Source organism: Catharus ustulatus, chromosome 4, assembly GCF_009819885.2.
Source record: "Catharus ustulatus isolate bCatUst1 chromosome 4, bCatUst1.pri.v2, whole genome shotgun sequence".
Classification (NCBI taxonomy): Eukaryota; Metazoa; Chordata; class Aves; order Passeriformes; family Turdidae; genus Catharus; species Catharus ustulatus.
In genome coordinates, this window is record NC_046224.1 from 14,593,470 (window position 1) to 14,616,036 (window position 22,567).

General features: G+C 36.5%; 1 protein-coding gene across 2 annotated transcripts in view; it reads right to left on the minus strand.

Moving 5' to 3' along the window:
• Window positions 1–22,567, minus strand: part of COG5 (component of oligomeric golgi complex 5) — a 175,745-nt gene that overhangs the window by 49,584 nt on the left and 103,594 nt on the right. Inside the window, exons 8-10 of one of the 2 annotated variants that reach the window (XM_033057501.2) lie at window positions 11,725–11,890; window positions 10,547–10,659; window positions 10,381–10,458 (exon numbers count right to left, since the gene is read on the minus strand). The exons of the other annotated variant lie outside the window; for it this stretch is intronic. Of the exons in view, the coding sequence (XP_032913392.1) occupies window positions 10,381–10,458; window positions 10,547–10,659; window positions 11,725–11,890 (357 nt within the window). The remainder of the gene's footprint in view (window positions 1–10,380; window positions 10,459–10,546; window positions 10,660–11,724; window positions 11,891–22,567) is intronic. 2 annotated transcript variants of the gene reach the window in all.

Sequence of the window (22,567 nt, forward strand, 5' to 3'; positions counted from 1 at the left end):
ATTAAAGGAATGTCTCTTGTACTGGACAACTTCAAGGACTTAAAAAGAGAGGCAGGATGAAGCTGGAAAAGGCAGTTCTGCTTGCTTGAAATGCACACAAGAAATCTACTGGCTCATCCTAATGCAATGGAAAGTTTATAAGCCTTCCCCTGTGCCTCTCATACAGCATTGTGAGCAGCAAACCACACTATCAAAAAGGAACTGCTCTTCTGGGCCTTTTGCTTTCAGAAAACTAAAATCAACTAGCTAAAATTACCTTCTTGTCATCTTTCCGTCTGTAAATAATGAATATAGTCCTCCTCCACATCTACACCAAATATCCTCAGTGGCAGACAATGTATGGGAGCATTGGGTACATCCCCATTAGTGATTCAACGTGTAGATAGGGCTCTTTTAGTCCAAATCTGTCTTGTGCCTAATACTTGTCTTGCAGAACACACTGAAATGTGCTAGCAGACTAACTTCCACTACTCAAGGAATACATTACCTCATAATTAGTTTAAAAAGAACAATTTCTGCAATTAAAGAGCTTTTCGCAGCATATCATCATGTATTTGTAAAATAACCCACAAGGATGTACTAATATTTCTATCCATTAATATTCTGAGTCTTTAAAGCAGGAATTTTCCATTTCTCTTGCTTCTGAAAATGAAATAGAATTGAAAGATGTTAAATTATTTACACCCCCTCCAAAATAAAAGTGCTTGCTTTGAAATCTAGTCACAAGCAGATTAACATCTTGTGATACAATCCCTTGTAGCAGGAGCAGCTGACAAGATGAGTAATGAACTGCATCCGATTATCTTTCCAGCTCTGTAGCAATCATTTTCCAACAGCTTCCTATGCCATAACCAACAACACTGGAAAAAGGTCACCATTCTGTCATCGTGTCCCCCCACCCAGTGTATGTGTTTAACAACACAGAGAACACATAAACCTTTGGAAGCTAAGAGGTGTTATTATTGGGCACAAAGCTGTTTCAGGTGCATACTGTGCACATAGAAAGGCTACATAAAACATCCATACATAATTGAAAGTCTCCCCGAAGTAAATTATTGCACTTCAGCATAAAACAAAATGTTATTTCCTCTTGTCATGCGATATGTTTTTCCTTCAACAAAAGAGCCTTAACTGCAATTGATGGTATCTAAAACTCATGATAGGCAAGATTCAGGTTGATATACACATATTTTCCCCATCATGAAATACAACCAAATTAAATCTATGAACATTAATTGCAAGCAATTCTAAGACTATAATAGCAAAACAGAACTTTCCCCCCAAACCAGATCCATTTAACGCAGCATTTTTGAATTAATGTACTGTCTGGTTGCAGCTTTATTTTGATCTCATAGCACAGAAAATCTGCACATATACCATACTTCTGTAGTGCCACTATAAAATGGTGGGGAAGTAAGATCATCCATGGAACTGGTTATTTTCTAATAAAGATCTATGGTGAAAATGCTCCAATGTCTAAAGCATGCTTACATAAACTAATACCTACCAAGCCAAACTCTAAATTAAAAATACTGTCGCTGTTGTTCCTGTGACCAGTGACCACTTTAGTCCCCAAAACTGAACAGCTGAGCAGGCACTTACACAATTTAGTAGTCTCTATGCAATTCCTTGGGCAGTGCAAGACAATTTAGATCTGTCCTCATCTTGTTAATTCTTTATTTTCAGAAATGAACTGAACTGCCCAGTAACATACATTAGGGCAACCCTCTATTATTCTGACCTGCTGGACAGTTGGCCACAACCAGGGGAATGGAAAGATTCTTTTGAAAGATGCATGGACTATTAGAACTTAGCTACTTTAAAATACGTTATTTCTAGGTAACCCACTTGCATCTGTGTAGAGTAAAATAGAAAACCACAACAACCAGACTGTACTCTGGCCCAGCCACTGTAATTTCCCCCTTTTTCACACTGTTTAAAAATTTGTTACACAGTCACACATACTATTCACAGAGGAATTATTTGATCATGAAAATTATACCCATAAATCAGACAAAATATGTCCAGCGGGCTAGACCACAAATGGTGATGTATTTTTTCAACAGTGGGGCTCGTTTTATTGTTTATGTGAATGGAACAAAATTTATCCTTATTAAAAGACAGAGGTAGTTTGACTTCCATGGTATATCTTATTTATGCGAAATTAAAAATGTGCTTAAGTGCTTTGCTGAATCAGAACCATAACTAGCAATCCACTCAGATATTTTCATTTTGTGCACCTATTTCATTTCAACTATTACTATAAAGTCACTGTTGTCAATACTCGGCACAAACACTGTGCAACTTTCCCATAACAGAGTGAGTTTTAGATAAAACATTTAAGACTGTATAATAGAATCACAGAGTCACAGAATTAACTAGTTTGGAAATTAACTAGTTTGAGATCATCAAGTCCACCGTACAACTTAGCACCACCTTGTCAACTAAACCATGGCACTGAGTCTTTTTTTTAACACCTCCAGGGATGCTGACTCCACCACCTCCTTGGGCAGCCCATTCCAATGGCCCATCACTCTCGTGAAGAACTTTTTCCCGATGTCCAGCCTAAACTTCCCCTGATGCAGCTTAATAACACTGCATTAGGGCAGTGCCAGGAGACATTTGGACAGTGTTAGTTCTTTCTGCTCTCTGTCCCAGGAACTCCATAAGGTTCCTGTCAGACCATTCCTCCGCATTCCTCCAGTCTCCTGAGGTCCCTCCTGACAGCAGCATGATCCTCTGGAGCATCTGCCACTATTCCCAGTTTTGTGTCATCAGCAAACCTGCTGACAGTACACTCTGGCCCATCATCCAGATCACCAATGGAAGTCTTAGAACTGGACCTTGTATTGATCCACTGTGGGGGTACACTAGTGACCACTTGCTAGACTTTGCACCACTGTTTACAACTTTCTGGGCCTGGCCATTCAGCTGGCCATTCATGATTAATCCCACATTGATAAAAATTTTCAGAACACAGTGCAACTATGACAGCCTGCAGACTCCGCCACCTTCCATGCAATGACGGGTGGTAAGGAAAGGATTTAGATCAGTACTCTTTTACTGGTATGGAATGAATGGGGGGGAGGGATTTATACTTTATTAATTTTTTTTTCAGTAGTCCTTTTATCTTTAGTGCATGGTATTACAGCACCTAAGCAGACTTGTTAATAGTGTGAAGCAAAACTATTACTCAGATTGATGCATTAACGGCATAGATTTGAAATTTAGATTCAATGTTCCCTGCTCACAAGATTACAGAAGAAACTACAGATTGACACCTTTTCTCACTCACATAGAAATGACTAGTTTTCTGAATTAAAAAAATACAGTCCACTTTCACTAACAGCTACTAGTAAGTTAATAAACCACTGAACAATAGTGGGCTGAGTACCAGTATCATCAAAGGAAAGATATTAGAAGATCTGTATTCATTCTTACTATAAAATAATATTAATGCTAAAGCCTGGAAAACTGATTTCAAGTCCCCTCAAACATAAAAACAGCTTACCGCATTTAAAAAACACATATCAAACTACTAATTAACTTTGCTATTATTGAAATGAAATTAAATCTCTTTTGCTCTGTTCTTATTATAACAACTATGTAGTATCTGACATTAAATCTGAATTCAAGGAATGAGAATGAATGTACCCCCCTTCTTCACTATTAGACGAGAATGTAAGAAGATGCTGAAAGGACATATATTTATTTTTACAAATGTCTCTATTTCCTCCACACTGTAAATTTAGAACTTAATGAGTGTAATTTCCCATCTGTGAATTATCATATTTGTGTGTGTCTAAAATAGCTATTTTAACATTGAAATAATAAATCTGACCCACTGATTCTAAACCGGCTCCTACCTCATGACAACCACTTCCAACTTATTTTTCCCTGTAGAAATTTTGATACTTTTGAGTAGAATGTGAAAAACATCTTTATTGTGAAGCCTCTTTGAAATGTAAAACAATATAGTGAATATTACCATGCAGCTAGTTGCTGCAGGCTCCTGAAATCAGGCTTTGCATACTAATACATACAGTGTTTTCCATCTGTAATCAAACGCTCCGCCATGGAGAAATACGGGACTTGAGAATGTTGCTCTAAAAACGGAGACGTTTAAAGGACAGTCTAAGGATTTTTTCCACCAACAAAGCAACAATGCAAATGATTTAACAATTTTTTATGGCAAGATCATATGGGACAGAAATAAGGAAATCTATTTGCACTATTTCTATAGCAACATAATTGCCAAATGTTAACTGTTAGACTGTGAACAAAAAGCCATCATCCTCAGTAATGCAATTAATCAGTAAAGAAAAGAAAAATTCTGAGTGTGTTTTCAATAATCCTTTCCTATATCCTTATATTAGTCAGTATTAAATTTCTTAAAATAAGAGTGAATTTAAATTTCTAATGTTGTTTATATTATATATTACAGGTTCAGAGATGTCAGTAATGACACTGTGATTTTAAAAATGACCTTGATTTTTTTTGTTTTACTGCGGGGCACAGAATTTCATTACACTGGGTTGATCAGTTTATATCCAAGGTGTAATAGTTTCTAGACTTCCAGCAGTAGTGCAACATTTTGAAAAGGTCTCTTTATGGAAGTGACAAAAGAAACAAAAGCTGATTTGCTTTATTTCTCAAAAACCTTCGTAACTAGAAAATAAAGACCCTGCATTTCATAGATTATTGGAATTCATGTGATTCCTCAGAAAAACTAATTTGTAAGGAACAAAAATACCTAGATATTAAACAGTGCCCTATATCTTCAAAACTACTTAAAACATTAATTAATCTTTCCATATTTCTGCAAGATAGGCATCAACTAGAAATAAATGAACTTAGTATTTAAAAGCCAGTAACTACTCCGGGGATTTGACAGCTTTCTTCTATCCAGAGAAGTGATTTAGTATGTACAGCTTCAATTCAAAGTATGCTTTCACCTTGACTACACCATATCCCCTCCAAGGATGAAAGGATGGCAACAGGTTTGTTAACAAGTCCAGACAGGCCAGACCTGTTCAGGTAACATTGACAAGAATGATGATAAAAAGCAGCACTTCTGGTAAACATATTTCTTTTCCAATGGCAAGCTGACTGAAAACCAACTGATGTAATATTTTGCATCCCCCTGGAACACCTTTTGAAACTGCAGAGTGCTTGGAGCTCAGGGCTTTGTGGTTTTCTGAACCCTAACCCAAGGCAGAACCCTAACCCAAGGTGGAACCCTAACCCTGGGTGGAGCAGTAAAAAACTCATGGGAGTTTTCAAGCAGAAAGATGTGGAGGGAGCCATGTTGCGGCAGTCCTGTGTTCCCTCTGACATGCCTTTTGCAGCTGTACATTCCCTGGACTTTGTGGTTTTCTGAACCCTAATGCAAGGCAGAACCCTAAACCTGGGCATAACCCTAACTCTAGGCAGAGGAATAAAAGACTCAAGGGGGTGAGGCTGGTGCCAAGCAAAAATATGTGGACAGAGCCATGTTGTGGCAGTCTTGTGTTCTCCTTGGAACATCTTGTGTAGCTGCAGAATGCTTGGAACTTTGGGCTTTGTGGTTTTCTGAATCCTAACCCTAGGTGGAGCAGTAAAAGCCTCACGGAGGTGAGGCTGGTGTCAAGCAGAAAGATGGAATCATGTTGTGGCAGAACTGTGTTTCCCTTGGCATGCCTTTTGTAGCTGCACAGTCCCTCAGCGACCTGCAATTTGCACAAACACCATCAAATGAGAAGTGAAAAAGAACAAAGTCATTATTACCTACTAACCTATGCAACTTCCACATCACCCCTTTTCTTCACAGCTGCACATTTCTGCCAGAGAAACGGAATTAAAGTTCTACAGAAATCGTAGTGTCATTAGAAAACCATTGCACAGGCTCTCACCCTCCCATGTGAATTAGAATCAAATTACTTTTAGTATGGCTGTCTGAACACGCAGATCCATTCAAATGAGAACTGGGACTTTTAACTGGTATGATCTTCTTGGCTCTTTAAGAGTCCTCAAAAATCCTGCAACAGAATTCAGCAGGGCAATTTGTAAATCTGAAACAAAAAGTACCTTAGATATTTTGGGAACCAAAAACCTGCTCATCCACCTGTGTTTAGATCTTCACTAAGTACCTCATTATTGCTTAAATAACAAACAGAAATCACAGTAGAAAAGACGTGCAAGTAATCCAATTCTGCTTCTACAAAAATACTGAAAAATAAATAATATACTTGTAATAATTGGTGAAAACCGTATTATTTTCTCAATTCCCATAAGACAATAATTAGATTCTTTTTCAATTTTTTCCACATGGGATTTTTTAAAAATTGCGTCAACTCAATGTGAATATGTGACGGTAGATGTGAAAAATTTCAAAGTGGCAGTATTTTTTAACAAGTTTGGACGGGGAGCAGAAATAAGAAGGTGAAATATAAGTACACTCTGTCAATAAACATCTATATTTTCCATTCGTTTTCTTTATCTTATGTAATGCTGAGGACATTTCTTTCTGTATCGTTAACACCTCATATTGCCAGTGTTGACAACTCAGGAAAAAAGCCTGCTTACTCACCAAACATTCATCAGCAGAAGCAATGATAAGAGCCCTCCACAAAGTACATAATAACACTCCCTACAACTCTCAGTTCACTTTTTTACCCGGAGGCTTACGTAAAGCATGGGGTTTGTGATGTGCCTTGGTTGCAAACAGGAACCCAAAGGCAAGCAAGGGCAGGGCTGCCTGTACCTTCCTGCCCAGTGGAGAGACCCCAGTTCGTCCTTTCTACTGACCACCCCAACCCCCCCTTCAAAATTATTTGCCTTTCCAGGTTGCTTTTCTCTTTGCAGAACTGTTCCTTGAGGCCTGTGTAGGAGTGAAGGACCCAAAATAGATGAGCCTCAAAGATGATTTTCAACTCTTTTACAAGGGGCTAAGAGGGACTCTTATCTTTAATTAGGAAGGTGGCTGTCACAGAAAGATATGTTCGGTGTGATTTACACTGAAGTCAATTGTAGTTTAGGCATTACAGCAGCTGAGGAAGGATTAGTCACTACACATTGAAAAAGAGAAGCAATAAAGCAGAATAAACTGAAGTAACCCATTAGCTCTCTGAAGGTGAATTAAGCAATCAAAAAAGGTGACAAAAATAATCAGTCATAAGGTGAACAAAAATACCAAATTTACATTATTTAAATTTTATTAGTAATTTTAATTTTTACCCTTAACATCATGACAGCATTAACCTTATCTTTTAAAAAAATTTATACAATGAAAGCTCTATTCATTTTCCCCAAAACTAACTCTATGAGCTCTGAATTCTTTTAGCCCTCTTCAACTAAAATCTAGTCATTAAAGGCCATTTTTTCTTACATAAAACCTACGAAATGTCCATTCAATTGTGCTTCTCCTTTAAACAGTTAATAGATTTGTTAAAAAATTACATCTGTAATTTAAATATGTCAACATTAATAATGAATAGATAGTTCATAACTAGTATGAAATTAAGCCGTTTTTAGAAGGTACTATGAGTGCATGATTTCTTTTCAGAACTGCCTCAATTTCATACTGTGACAAGGGAAAAATACCAAAATCTAGATCTGCAAAGGGAAGGAGTGAAAAAATGTGCAGTGTAAATTCAATGTCCAGATTCTTCCGTGTTCCTCATGTAAGCCTAAGATTGTTACTTAACTCTTGGCCACACCTAAAGCTGGTAAAAATTGGAAGGGAATTCTGTAGTAGAAACCACAGGGTAGAAGAGATGCAGGTGTTGTCATTGCCTTCTTGCTGAACTACAGTATTTAGAATTTTCCAACTTCTGTACCTCATTTTCTTCATCTGTCAGGTTTTGTTTCTTTTTTTTTTAACAGAGATTTTCTGTGTATCCTTTAATAATTAGCTAGTACTTTTAAAACTACATTTTTGGATACAACATGATACAACACTACTAAATATTATTATGCTAACAGGTAATTAGAAAGCCGGAAAGCACATGTTGGAGATCATAATACAAAATTAGAAATACTGCAGGCTGTGCTATCTGTGAAAAGAAAGACACAAAAAATCCCCAATGGAAAAAGAGAATGATGACTTAAAAAAAAAAAGGCAAGTAGCTTCCTTGCTATTAAAGGACTTGTGCTTTAAAAAGGCTGGATCTCCTCCTCTCTTATGCTTCCTAGGATGATACTTGCATTGCAGTAATCAAAACAAGGAAGCAGATGGACAGGCAAAGTGGTACTGCAGCTGCTGCAGAAGATGACTATAATAACAATGTTGACATCAGTAACAGTAATTAGTGCACAGACTGTAGAGTGGATGATTCGTTTTCCTATCTTCTGGAGTGGGCATGCTGCTCTAGCAAATGGGTACAATGTTAGTACCTTTGGTTTGTTTTGTTCATTTGCTCAGTTTATTAATGAAATAGAATACAATAAAGAAATCCAACTTCTCTCCCTCTCCAGAACACTTGCTGAGGAAATCACATTTCAGTTTGATATGAAATGGAATCTTCATTAGTAAATGGCAAAATACCAATTTCTTATTTATATCTAAACCAATTCATACTCTCCCATACAGCCATCTGTACTTACACTCCAGAATTTCAGCAGCATGCAGCACGTGTCTGGTTCTGATGAACAACAATTCTACTCTTTGGTGTGACCTCACCCATCTGCAGCCTGGTGCCACACCTTTTTCAAGAGACACCAGAACAAATGGTCTAACTGTGACAATGTCCACGAAAAACATGGTGCTATACTGAACCATTTCAGGTAAGAAGTAAGTCAAGCATCTGTGCCATCAGCAGTACTGTGCCATGCTGAGAGAGTTCTGCTAGCAGAACATCACATGAGGATGGACCACTCCTTCTGAGCTGCCCCACTGAGAATGACAATGAACAGCCTGGCACTACACTACACCAGAACACCCATGGAAGAGCAAAGTAATTGCAAGAGTGGTAACTGTGGGAAGATAAACAGATGGATTTTATTTATTTACATAAAACTTTTCACTTAGATGCAGTCCTGAAGCATGAACTTCAAGGGAAAGAAGGGTAATCAGAGAAATCATGGAACATGTTTAGCATAAGACAACCCAGTAAGTTTTATTTTCTAATGAGTTTTTTCCTTGCTCTGCTTCCATTGAAATTCATTCTCCCTGTTCATTTAGTCTCCAGAAGGATAAAATATTTCCTTTGCTTTCCCTCTATTATCAGCCTCAAAAACTGGAAAAACTGCCTTTTCAGTTGTTGAAAAACTCCTCTTCAAGTGATACTTTACAAGAGGGAAGAGTGAAACTGAGAAGCATGGCCACAGGGTGGGAGCTAGTTATGAACACCAAGAGATCATTTACCTAAGCTCCCTTTCCATCCAAACTCTTCTTTTCAGCATTTCTGGTCTCTCTCCAGGTTTCTATGTTTCTCCCTAAACATGCTGATCCACTGAAGGGCTGATCCACCCAGGCAGCAATAGATACTTTTTGCTAGATTAAACTTTTTTTAATTAAGAAAATATGCTAAAAGTTTATAAATTTTTTAAGGGGGGTTGTCGATTTTTTTTTTTGGTTGGGCTGTTTTTTTGCTGTTGTGGTTTGCTTTGTTTTGTTTGTTTTAACACAGAAAGAGAGGCTTGAAATGCCTCATAGAAAAGTGATGCTCTGTGCAACACCTTCTGGAGAAGGGCTTAAGAAACACATAAAGGCTATATTTAACCTTATTTACTTTCACTGTTGAGAAGACCATGTTTGCATATGAAGAGCTTCCCCAAGTTATTTCAAATATTAAGTCCATGTAAATTAAAAATCCAGTTACACACTTGGAAAGAAATGTCAACAGGAACACATCTTTTGTTTTCATTCTCTTCTACTAAGGTAGATGAGACAGTTTCAGTAATCCTGTTCCTACCACTTAAGGAGACCATTAATCAAATTATTCCAAATATGAATAAAAAACAATGCAAATGAATGGAAAATAATAGGTACTCAAAAGAACAGCCATGATTATTTTTCAAGGGAGAAATTGTTAAGAAGTGAGAAACAGATGGCTGAAAATGATAGATGAAGACACATTCTCCTATGCAAACTAACAGATTTAATTAATTACTCAAATCACATGGTATTATGGAATGACATTAATGATCCATACAGTGGTGCCTTATCAGATCCTTTTTAAAGAAAACAAAAGAAATTAAAACAAAATGAACATGTTTACATCCTACACATATAACCTACAGACCACAAATATATCCTTCAATGTTAGTTTGAGTTTCAACACTTTCTCATCAATTTAATTAAAAAAATATGGAACTGTAAAATTGTAAACAAACTCATTCTCTCATCCCATTTTTCTTAAGAGATTTACAAAAGTATATTCAGCTAAATTAAAATTTTACCTTAACTATCTCCTCTATGAAACAGACATGTGACACGGGATCTCTTTTCTTTGCCAATACTTTCTGCAAATGCTGCACCTGTAAGAGAGAATTTCTTGAAAGTGACATCTAAATTCTTACATTCAAAATTGCATGATGAGAAAAACAGGAATTAGGTGCAGAGTACCTGTCCACAAGCAGCACAGATCTGATCCATGAGTTTCTCCATGTTTGTCCAGAGGGCTGCTCGAAAAGCTGCTGTGTTCCCAGGTGTTGGCATAGCAGCTCTACCAGGGCCACCTAAATGGTTTTTAAACATACACAGCAGTACATTTCAGCTTCCACAAATGAAAATTAAAATATTGGAAAAATAGATCTCTACGCAGTTTGACAGATACTTTTTTTAAGGTGAAAGCAGCCTAAAATACCTTCAGAACAGAGATTTGTGAATGGCCTCAGTTGTCTCAACTGAGAAGTTGACTAACTCTGAAGTTCAGTGGGGATACCTCATGCTCATGACTGTTATGTGCTCTACCAATTCAGACCTCCACAGAAACACCACAGTAATACCAATGAGCAGTTTTGCAGGATATAAGAGCAAAGTGAAATGGCAGAGAGAGTAGCTGAGAAAAATACAGCTATTACCAGCTCATATACATGGACAAACTAATAAAAAAAGTGATATTCCAGTTGAAGGGCATGCAGCTTCTAAACAATAACTTAACTTGAGAAAAGATGCATTTCTGTATTATGCCACTGATTATGGTTCTGGACCCCCACCTTACTGCATGACTTTTAAAAAAAAATTGAATGTTCGTAGCACCAAAGTTCAAATCTGCCTGCTCACCCAATTCCTCAGTAATTTTTGGTACATGAGCTAACTGGGAACTAAATGTTTAATAGTGCATCATTTCTTCATATTGAACAGTCTGCTTTGAAACAATTTTCACCTGACAAAAGCACAACAATGTAGTTGCAGGCTTATTCCATTTATTGCAAATAATTCCAACCCGTAATTCTCCCACCAATACAAAGAAAGCAGAATTTGGAGACATCTTTCCATGAAAAAAAGCTAAAAAAATACTACAAAGTTGTAACCTAATGAGGACAATTTTCCGGGCAAGTTAAGAAGGAGCGTCAGGGAGGAATAATGGAAAACTTCCGAGTGAAATATCAGACAGACCCGATTTTGTCAAATTAAATGTTTTAAAATTAAATGTTTTCTGAGATATGCCTACTCCCACCCTCTATTGGTTAAAGCAAGCAAGGAAATGTTTCTAAAATGGGCTTGGATGTGAGAGTTTCTTCAATTTTATAACATACTGTACTCCTATAAAAAAGAATTATCATTCTCAAGTATCACACCTCTTGTGACTGTTTGAAATGGTTGGGTCAACACTTTGATATCCAAAGCATTTTTTATGTTCTCTTCCAGTGCTGTGCAGTATCCATCCACCACATTAGCAATGGTATCCTTCAAAGTCCCAAGATTATGGAAAACCTGAAGAGCAGTTCCCACTTGAGTAGGATTCTGAAGAAAGAAAATATTAAAAAATAGCAATTATCTTTAACTGTACAATTGAGATGTTTCATCCATGGGAAGACATCATTTTGGTGGGCAAGTTCATCTTTTAAGTTCAGTCTGCTAATTCATTTTTTTTAAGTTACTGGCATTCTTACCGCATAACAGAGAAGGAGGGTAAAGGACAGGACTGATTTCCTCTGATCTCTGAGCAATGCTTTGCTCAGATTCTTTTGGTGCTATCTTCTGAATACAAATAGAAAGAAAGGAACTGGAAGCACTGCTGGTTGGTTATCACCAACTGATCCAGTGATTCTGGGGTTAGTTACAGCACAGCTGTATTCAGCTATTCAGTTAGCAATACTGCTTTGACATGCAGTGCTTGTTACACTACTGTCAGTTAAGCCCTAAATATTTAATTAAATGTGATACAGGCTTTAAAATAGGTACTAACAAAGGATAAGAAGAAGCAAATAGGTCAAGCCCTTACTACTGACCACTGCAAAATTTAAGCTTATTTCAACATTTCTATTTCTAAAGTTGACAATAACTTAATTTTCCTCACAGTAGAAATAAGAAATAAAGCAATGCAGTGATCATTTCCCAAGCTTGCAAAACAAAATAACAAAAACCACAAAACAAACAAAAACAAACAAAAATCCAAACAAAAAACCAACCAAACAAAAAAGACCAAAAAAAAAAGGCTCAACACAGGGGAGTGAAAAATGCCCAAAAACTGTCCAGGTCCACTATTTAAGAGACATCTGATAAGGATTGAATCTGATGATAATTCCACTTAGCAACACTAAACACTGGCACGGGTGCTATTTAGCAAGAGAAAAGCCCTCAAATTATTGCCTTTGGAAACTAAGCACTGTCACCCATACACTGAATACTGCTTTTTAAATTAGTATTTACAAGTAATTAGTGGAGGGGGCAATCAGTTGATCACATACAGATTCGAGATGCAGTCTTTTGTCATTTTTCTTAGCCACTTCTGCCAGCAGTAAAGAACATGGTCTGACAGAAATGCTGGGAGTCAGACTGGACAGAAGCATTGGAGACCACCAGCACTTCCCACTGCAAAGCCCACTTTGTCTTTGCCCATGGTGCAGCTGCTGTGCTGAGGATGCACTTGCTGGTACATCCACCTATGGCAGCAGGTTTTCTAAGCTGTTGGCAAACAATGCATTCTCCTCAAACCCAGTGTTTCAGAGTCACACCCCTGTACCTGCACGTTCATGCCATTTGTTCTAGGGCTCCTACAAGATCAAAACCACAGTTAAAACAAAAAAAGCCAGATCCCAGCTCCAATGAGGGGTTCCAGGGTCTAGTGGAAAGCAAAGGAGTATTAGGCATGTATTATAGTTTGCAGACCTTATACTAACTATACCGGTTTCTTTTTCCAAACAGTGTGGGAGTTAATGAGCATTCCCAGCATAGTATTACGGGTCTGGGACTTGTAGGTTTAGTTTTTTGACAACTGGGTATGCTGTAAAATTTCTAAGCATCCTGTGGGTGTGCTTGTGGAGGTGGGAAAGTAAGCCATAAAGACTGGAAGATTAATGGGATGTCAGAAAATGAAGAGTACTATAATGCAAGGAGGGAATTTGGGGACAGAATGAACAAGAGAAAGAAAATACAAAAGGGAAGAGGACTGGGAATAGAATGAAAAGACTGGCAGAAAGAAGAAGAATGAAACTGAAAGGAAGAAAAGATAGAAAAGACCCAACTCATTTACCAGCCCTTCCTAAATTATTCTAATTTTTACAGAACACTTACACAATTATGAAACCAGGTAGAGAGTGAGTAGTACAAAATCAATACCTTACTATTACTATAAGAGTGCTCAACTAGAATTCAGTCAGGCTCTAATGTTCATATATTAAATAATAAAAAAATAGAACAGCATCGAAAGGTGAGCTGGGCACTATCCACCCTCAAATAATCAATGGCCAGATATTATTTTCCTGACAAACAGGCAACGCAGGCACAAATAACTGCAGGCAAAAAATCAGTCTTAGAGCTCCCACATCACAGTTTAGCAAACTAACTCTGCAGCTACTGGGCAGGAAAGACACTAAAACATACTCCAAGAGAGTCTGAACTATATTTCAAAAAAACTGGTTTAAGCCTGAAGTTTCAAACCAAAATACATAATTATGGAAACCCGCTATTCACTCGAAGTATCTTCCAAATCTAGCACCAAAATTAAAATCATAATGGAACACAGATTACGCAGATGGCCTATTTACTATTTGCTTTAAATTGTGGACATGGCCACAGACAGAGGGCTTCTAGTTCATGCATTCATCTTGTATGGAATTACAGACATATCAAATTCCTGACAATGCAGAACACAGTGTATTATTTTATTGATTCATACACAGTAATTTTCTCACCTCAGGAAACAGTTTTTGTTTCATATGCCCCAGACAGGCTATGTAACAGTCCATTGTTGGTTTATGACTAATCCTAAGAGAATGGAAATTTTTATGCACAGCCAGTTTCTAGGTTTAGACAATATGTTAAAAAAAATGAAGCCCCATTTGGGACAAAAATTACGTGAAAAGAAAATGTTGAAAAGCAGGACGGAAATGAATCATTATACTTTAAGCCTTGCATATACATCTCAAAATTAATTTGTTTATCATTAATACACACTGGACAAAAAGTTGAGAGTCAGTATTTCAGAATTTGCTACTACTAATAGATTTTATTGATAAGAATTTTTCCCTAATATTTTCCCTTTACCTGAGAAAATTTAAAGCTAAACAGTTTTGAGATTTGAAAGGTTGCCGTAATTTTTAGCAAGAGGAAAGCATGTATGTTTGAAGTTAGAAAGATCTCACTACAACAGTGATCTACAAAGCAAAATAGAATCACAACAGAGAATAATATTCAGAATAGCTATCCAACAGCAACAATATGGAAAACAATATAATTACTCTTGAGATGGAATTTAATGAGTTCATCAGCATTATTTTATAACCAAGTTGTCTGGCACTGCAGGCAACCACCCTCAGCAATTTTAAAATTTTCTCCTTAGAATCTCTGTCCATAAAAATTTGTACATTTGCCATAAACTTGAAGCTATGGCAATCAAGAGAGTAGAAGGCAAGGAAAAGCAGAAGAGCATTTAGTAGTATGTTAGCAATACAGTATAATCTAAGTGCATAATCACAAGCATACACTAGTGAAGTAAAAATATGACCCTACGAAGTGTAGGGCAACAACAATATCTGCACAAAAACTAACTACACTGATCTTCAGATTGCAAAAATTATTATGAATCAGGGAATTTAGGAGAGATGGCATTAAGTCCACCAATAATACCCTTCTCCATTCAAAGCACTCCTCCATCTGGCAAGTCATAACATAGTATGTTACAGATATATGGAAACTAAATTCCACAAATGTAAGAGTTTAAGAAGACTCAGTGAGTAATCAGTTCAACATAATAAAGAAAATAAAAGAAAAATCAACATGCTTAAAAGCTACTTTGACCATGGAACAAGTCTCACAAATATTTTAGAACAGCCAAGTTTCTTAGTATCCATCAGACAACACATTAAATAGCTTGGTCAGAAGGTTGATACCAGTCACCCCTTGAAAAAAAGGCATGGATATTTCAAATTATGTTTTTGCAAAAAAGGTACTCATTCAGCAGAAACTATGAAGAGATGTTCACACCAAATGCATTTTCTCATTTTCTCTATGAATGAGAATCATTCATTTTATTGACATAATTTCTGATTAATTTTATCCCATCCCATTCCATTTGGTTCTGTAGACAATCATAGACAAATAAAAAAGTGTCATGCAGTCATTAGTATGAATATGGGGTTTTTTTCATAATTACATCATGTATTTGTTTCAAAGAGCAGGTGACTGAACTTAATAGCCCAGCAGATGCTGTCCAGGCCAGCAGGGCAGTTACAGTCATTCCCAGAGCACAACCCCATTTGGTCACTTCCTTTCCCACAAAGATAAGAACCCTGTGAAGACTAAACAGAAATGTCATTAAAGACTTCAATATAACTTACATTTCTAATTTGAAAGTATCTCCTAGGATGGAATCAAACAATTTTGCTTTGTCAACTGCCAATAATACAAGTATTTTATAAGGGTCAAGATTGTAATGTTTTATTCTATGATTGCCACTAATATTACCAGAATAATATTCTGACATTACAAATGCAGCTTGGACAAGCAAATCTGTTTCTCACAAGGGATGATGACACTTAGCTAATTTGGGGACAGAAGTATTCCTAGCATAAGGCTGAACAAAAAATAAGAAACTTGTATAACAGGCAAAACTAATAGCTCAAGTGCTACAAACCTTCTCAGGGTACAGGATTCACTATGTATTCTCTACCCAGATCTTAGGCAACTTCACATCATTATTTCTTTATGCAGTACAAATCTGTCCCTAAGATCTCATGCCACAGGGTTTTCACCTGTGAGGACTATCAACTTCCTTCTCAAACAAAAATGTGTTAATTGGCAAAAAAATTTATGGTCAATACTATCTGAAACAATTACTGTTACTTTCATGAAGAAGCAGTGTTACAAATGTAATTAATTGTTAACTTGCAGTTAAATTTCACAAGTACCTGCACCATCAAACATCAGAACAGCTCTCTAACGAAATATTCTTTTACAGTCCAGTTTGGAAGGACCACATACAGAAAAGTCAAACTTGGACCAGTCCCTCACTTAGAAATTATGTTCCATAGCTACTAATGTAGAAAAGGACATTTCCATTTTGGTTATTAAATCAGAACAGTGGCTCTGACTGAAAATCTTTATCATTCTGCAGAGAACAGATAACCCTGTTCAGGAGAAGCTGTGGCAGAAACCCAATAGGAAATTTTCACTGCTGATAGACAGCTAGATAGATAACTCAACAGCTGTGATTTCATTGTGCTGTCACATCATTCATTACCTCTTATGCAAAACATATACCATGTCCCATACACAAAGAGTAAAAGTGTAGAACAGCTAAAAAATAATTATATACATTGCTTAGTTGAAGGAAGATCCATAATTACTAATTAGTCCAGGAATCACTTAAACAGAGTGGTCTGACAACATGGCAAGCAAGGAAAAATACAACATTCTGGAACCATAAAGAGAAAAGAAATACTCAGCACTAAAACACAACAATCCCAGAACAGGATGTGCACTGAAATAACCACTCATAAACTAATGAATATTCTCTGACAAGGAATACAAAAGATTATTGCAGTACTTACAGAGTAAGTGCAAAACCAGCTTCCAGATTATACTTCTGAGTATCTTTGTCTGATATTTAGTATTAACTAATTTAATTTGACAAAAGATTTGCTATATTGGAAACTATTTCACTTACTTTTTAAAGTTTACTTCATACAGCTCCTTTTGTGTGTAGGAGATAGCAGTTTCAACTTCCAACACAGCACAGCTTTACAAGGTCCAGAAAAGACCCCTTTGAGAGTCTAAAAATCCCCAGACAGATGTTCCTTTACAGTGTTTGCCCCTTCTCCCCTCTCACTACCATTACAACATGCTGCCTCCTTCCAATAATTTTCCCATTAAAAACATTACTATCCCTAATGACAAGTACTTGAAGACCAAGTGATTGATAAAGTTTTGCAAGCACTTGCAGCTACCCAGTTCTTAGTCATCTCTTACAGACACCAAAAGTGAAAAAACGAAATTACTCCAGGAAAAGCTGTGGTTCAATTTAAAGAGCTCAAGCAGGTAACTGGTGAAGAAAACTTGGCCACCTAATTCACAGTCAAGGCAAAAATGATCTATTAATTAATAGCAGAAATAATAACTTAGTAAGAATGGCTGGAATTCTTGCTTTGAGGTATAACTCAGCTATTTTAATTGTAGAAAAAGTAACAAAAAAACTAAAAGTAGAAATTAAATGCCAATGAAATTCAGTTTCAGTCTAAAAACAGTATTTTATTCCTTTTCCAAATGTCCATGCCTAAAAAAAATTAATTGATATATCACTACTCCTAAAAATGAACCTACTTAGGGAAGCTCATCTCTATGTTCATTATCACCCCATCTGTCTTTTACTCTGTTCATCTCTAAAACCTGAGCATTAAATGAAAAGGTCAAATTGACAATATAAAGCCAGAGAATACAGGTTTCTTTCTAATGATATCCCAGATCTTCCTGTTTTGGCCTTTGCAGTGTTGGAAGGAGTGAGAGGTTAAAATGTTATGATTTGCTATAGAAATATCACAGGTAATGAGCATAGGTAATACTGATGTAACACACTGGCTAGATTAAAAAAGAACTTTTAAGCCTTAAGAGGCAGGAGTCCTGAAGCCAAACATTTAAATATGGTTAGGTTATAACATCTACCTTCTGTGAGCCCATGTTTGAAATACACAACCTTTTGTGGTAGAAGGACTTTCACAGGAAAGGAGAACAGCCACAAAGCAGAGTTATAAGCATTATCACGCCCTCAAACTAGGTTAGCCTTTTGTTTCTTAGAATAACAAGAAGGAAATAGCAAGAAGCATTGCACTACAAAGGTTGAGGAGAAAAGAAAAAAAAAAAGAAAAAAGAAACAGTAGCAATAAAATACTAGAAAGCAAAGAAACAAGATTTTTCAACACAGCTAAATAGCTTGCCAAAACACTTATTCACCATAATAGTGTAATCAAAGCAACAGATGGCTAAGAGCTAATGGGACAGAGAGGCATCAGGAACTGTTGTAAAGAATTATCTCATGAAACATCAAGCAATGTTCCAAAGTTTACCAAGCCTCAGGCTATCAACGTGACAGCAATTTCAAATAAAGTATCTGGCACTTCTGAGGACAGATCGGCTAGACTGACTAGCCAATAATAATTACAAATTTTATCCTACAATGCCCTATTTTAGACTGCAGGAAGAGTAGAAAGAGCAGAAATGATACAAAATTTTAAAAACTAGTCAGGCAACATGGAAATGGGAGCTTCTGAGCCAAATCATGCTTCTTAAAATGCTTCTCTCACCTCTTACACAATTTGACCAATCTCTAAAGTCCTTACAGATAACAAACCAGATCCCATTTGTAGATGTGGCTTCTCTATTAAAAACACAACTGTCCCTTTCTGATGAAGTTTAGAGAGCACAAGATGAAATTGCAGCACCACTCCTGTCCTTGTGCAACCCCGACTTGCACCTGCTGATTCAAGTCCCATTACTGAAGAAAAGAAGTCAGGACACAAAATCTCATTACTAATTTTGATATTTGGACAAAAGCTTCTGACCAGATGTTTTCTTCCACCTCACAATATTATTATGTACGTACTCACTCTATTAGATGGTTCAACAAAGCCATTACAAAACAGAAACATCAAGTTTCACTTTTAACTCAGTCTTAACAATTAACATTAGGAATTAGCTGCTGAAGGGTTATAACATGTTTTTCTCTCTTTACCAATAAAAAAAACCAAACATCCTCTCTCATAAAAAAATATCCTTTAAATGGTATGCTCTGAATGATTTAAATATCTACCAAAAGCCATCTGGGTTTTCTTGTTCTCCTGCTAGTCTTTGCAAGAAGATAATAATTACCTATACAAGTGACAACATCTCATTTCTGGAATCTGTGCATATATTGTCAACAGCCCTGAAGTGCCCTCAAGTATTTAAAAAGGAATGAACTTTAAGAAGCTATTTTATTTTGCATTCTTTTTAGCTAATATTTACAAACTCGACTACAGACAGACCCTCATCAAGGTCAGATTTGCTGTTGGATAGAATTTTAAAACATTTTTTTTTTTCTTCTTAATTCAAAGTTCAAATTCATTATATCACACACCTACAGGAAAGTCTACAGATAATTCAGTGAAGAATTGTAGGTTGCCAGGACTGCTAGAGATGCCCTAATCCATCTGCTTGCTCAAAGGAGGGTTTGCTACACCAGGCTGTTCAGGAATGAGCGAGAAGACACTTTTTGCTCCATTTTCCCTTCCTAGTTTTTCTTGGAGAACACAACAATGGATTTGTGCAGTTGTTTTCATCAAGTTTTGCTGAGGCCAGCTTGAAAGAGAGCAAGTGCATGGATGCACCCAACACGTGTCTTCAGTGCTGGCAGTGTTACTCATATCCTGACAGCAATCTAAGTCTTCTTCTTGCAAATTTGTCCTCTGGGAGAAGCATGACAAAACTGACCTCTTTTTGTTACAGATTCTACATTTATAGAAATAGATTTTATATTTCTAGGCTTTAAAAAAAAATATAGTCTGTCCCTTTAAAATCAAATGGGCAAAGGTATATCATACAAAAACTTTACTATGAAGGGAAAAAAATCTGAAGACTTCTGCAGAAAAAGGAATACTGTGCCTAGCTTTGCCTGCAACTAACACAGACATTGGGATCCAGTTCAGCCAAAGAAAAAAGGCAATCCCCACCCCTCACTTCAGCTGTCAGCCAGCAGTACATTCTGAAACGTTCACACAAATGGGAACTTACTGGGGTTGCTGCCTGCAAAAGGACAGAAGGGAGGCGAAAGTGAAGAATAAGCAGCTGAGTGCACCTCTTCTTCCACACAGACATTATTCATCACCCAAGAACTGCAGTATTTTGAGGCAAGATTTCTCCTTTCTAATGCCACATACTGTTCAGCTCCCTGTGTCATTTCAAGCTTATCCAAAGCTTTTAATCTTTTTGTTACCATAAATGTAACAATGTACGATAATGCAGAATTTCATGTGGCACTGAGTAGCAGATCAAGAACACGATGAAGCACTGATTTTTTTCTGAGAGGATTAAGACAGAGCAGATTTCTAACCTGAGAAAGAGGCAAAATGAATTATATTATCTTATTTAGATGAGTATCATGGCCAGTCGATCATATTTTTCACTCTGCTCTATGCAGATGTGGCTTATTAATGCTTTGTATGTTCTCCTTGGATCACCTAATTGCATTACTGCAGAACCTGTTAACAATCAACAGTCAACAGTACAAACCACAAATAGAATTACAGTCTGGGAGAGGCGTTTAACAATAACATACTACCTTATCTGGAGAGAAAGAACCTCAATGTAGCTTTAGTTTTGAAGAGACACAGATACACAAAGTAAAATTTTAAAAAGCTGGGATGGATTATACAGAGATCAGTCTCTGCTCAGTTGCATCCGTGGAATTCAGCAGAATTTCATATATGCTGTTCATCTTTGAGTATCTAAAGCAAATTAGAAATGTTTTATATACAACCCTTAAACGGACTTGGAACTTTGGAAAAAAACTTTATTTAATCTCATTGTATAAAGATTAGATCCATGTCATGAAAAAACTGCAATGTCTGTTAAAGAAAAATATTCATGGCTCCCATTTGAGTCTTACCTCAATGTTTTCAACAAGATCTAATTTTAGCTAATCTTTCTGCATCTGTAGCAATGCAAACATCACTTCCTTACTTCAGTGCTGTACCTTACCCACCCCCCAGTCCATCCTCCAGCCCTTGTGCAGTCTTGTTCTCAGAACAGCTCTTTCCATTCATATCTTTCTCTTTGGCGTTACCTTCAAGTCCTAAACTTAGCTTCCAGTTTCCATACTGACACACAGTGTTCCCAGTCTCCTTCATTCTCCCCCTACATTATATTTTATTTACAAAGCCTTTCACAGCTGAGCAGTTCATAGCAGTGACCCAAGCCTCTCTGCATATAAATAGATGAATCAATCATCATATTTGCATTAATTACCTTAAAAGAACTGGAATCAGATACATTCTTGCCCTTGTATTATCTAGTATTATCTAGTCTTAGTGCAGTTTCAGTTTCTCATTGTGGTCAGAGCTGTCCAAGACATAGCAGTTGACAGTTCTCCAGTCCAGAGAAAACACCTAAACAGATGGACAACCAGAACATAGAAACAGACTATGCAACAGCCTCTAATTTAAAACAATTTCTGTCTGCAAAGAAGGCTAAACTCAATATTATTAAACATTCCTGTGTTTTCATGACAGATATTCTAGGAGGACTAATTTTTTAGTGATCACGAATGACATTTACTAATTGGTATGAAACCAAACTGTTTCATATTTCAAAATAACTAGTCTCAATAGGGAGCTAAAGCACAAGGTCATTTTTAATAGCTTTCTAAGGTATTCTGACTTTTTTCCCCCCTCACACACACATTGCACAGCTATTAATTCCTTAGAATTTATTAGTACCTAAAATTTTTGCAACAGTAGTGACATCTGAATTCTTCAAAAAGCATTATCTAAGTTAATGTGTGTTTACAACATCAACTACAATGGAAGATTAAGCTTTCATATTTAGTTGACAAGTGGTCAAATTAATTGATATGAATCTCTGAAGAAAAGGTCCAGAAGTGAATTTAAAAATTATCCAACTGATCTCATATAAAATCGTCACTAAACAGAATACAAAAATTTTGGCAAACAGCTAAGTGGTGATTCATAGCAGAGTGAAGGGATATAAAACATTAATGACTTTTCAATTTTCACCTATTACTTTACCATAAAAGACAGTTATATAAAAATATTGTTCAGATCAGATGCATTTTCAGGAACACCCATTTATAGAAACTATTTATAAACCACTTTCTTGCACAATCATAAAAACAGAAGCAAAAATTATGAGATTAACAGGGCCACACAATAATAAATCCTTACAAATAAACACTGGAAAGTGAAGGCTATTTGTTGTGCTGCACTGAAAATT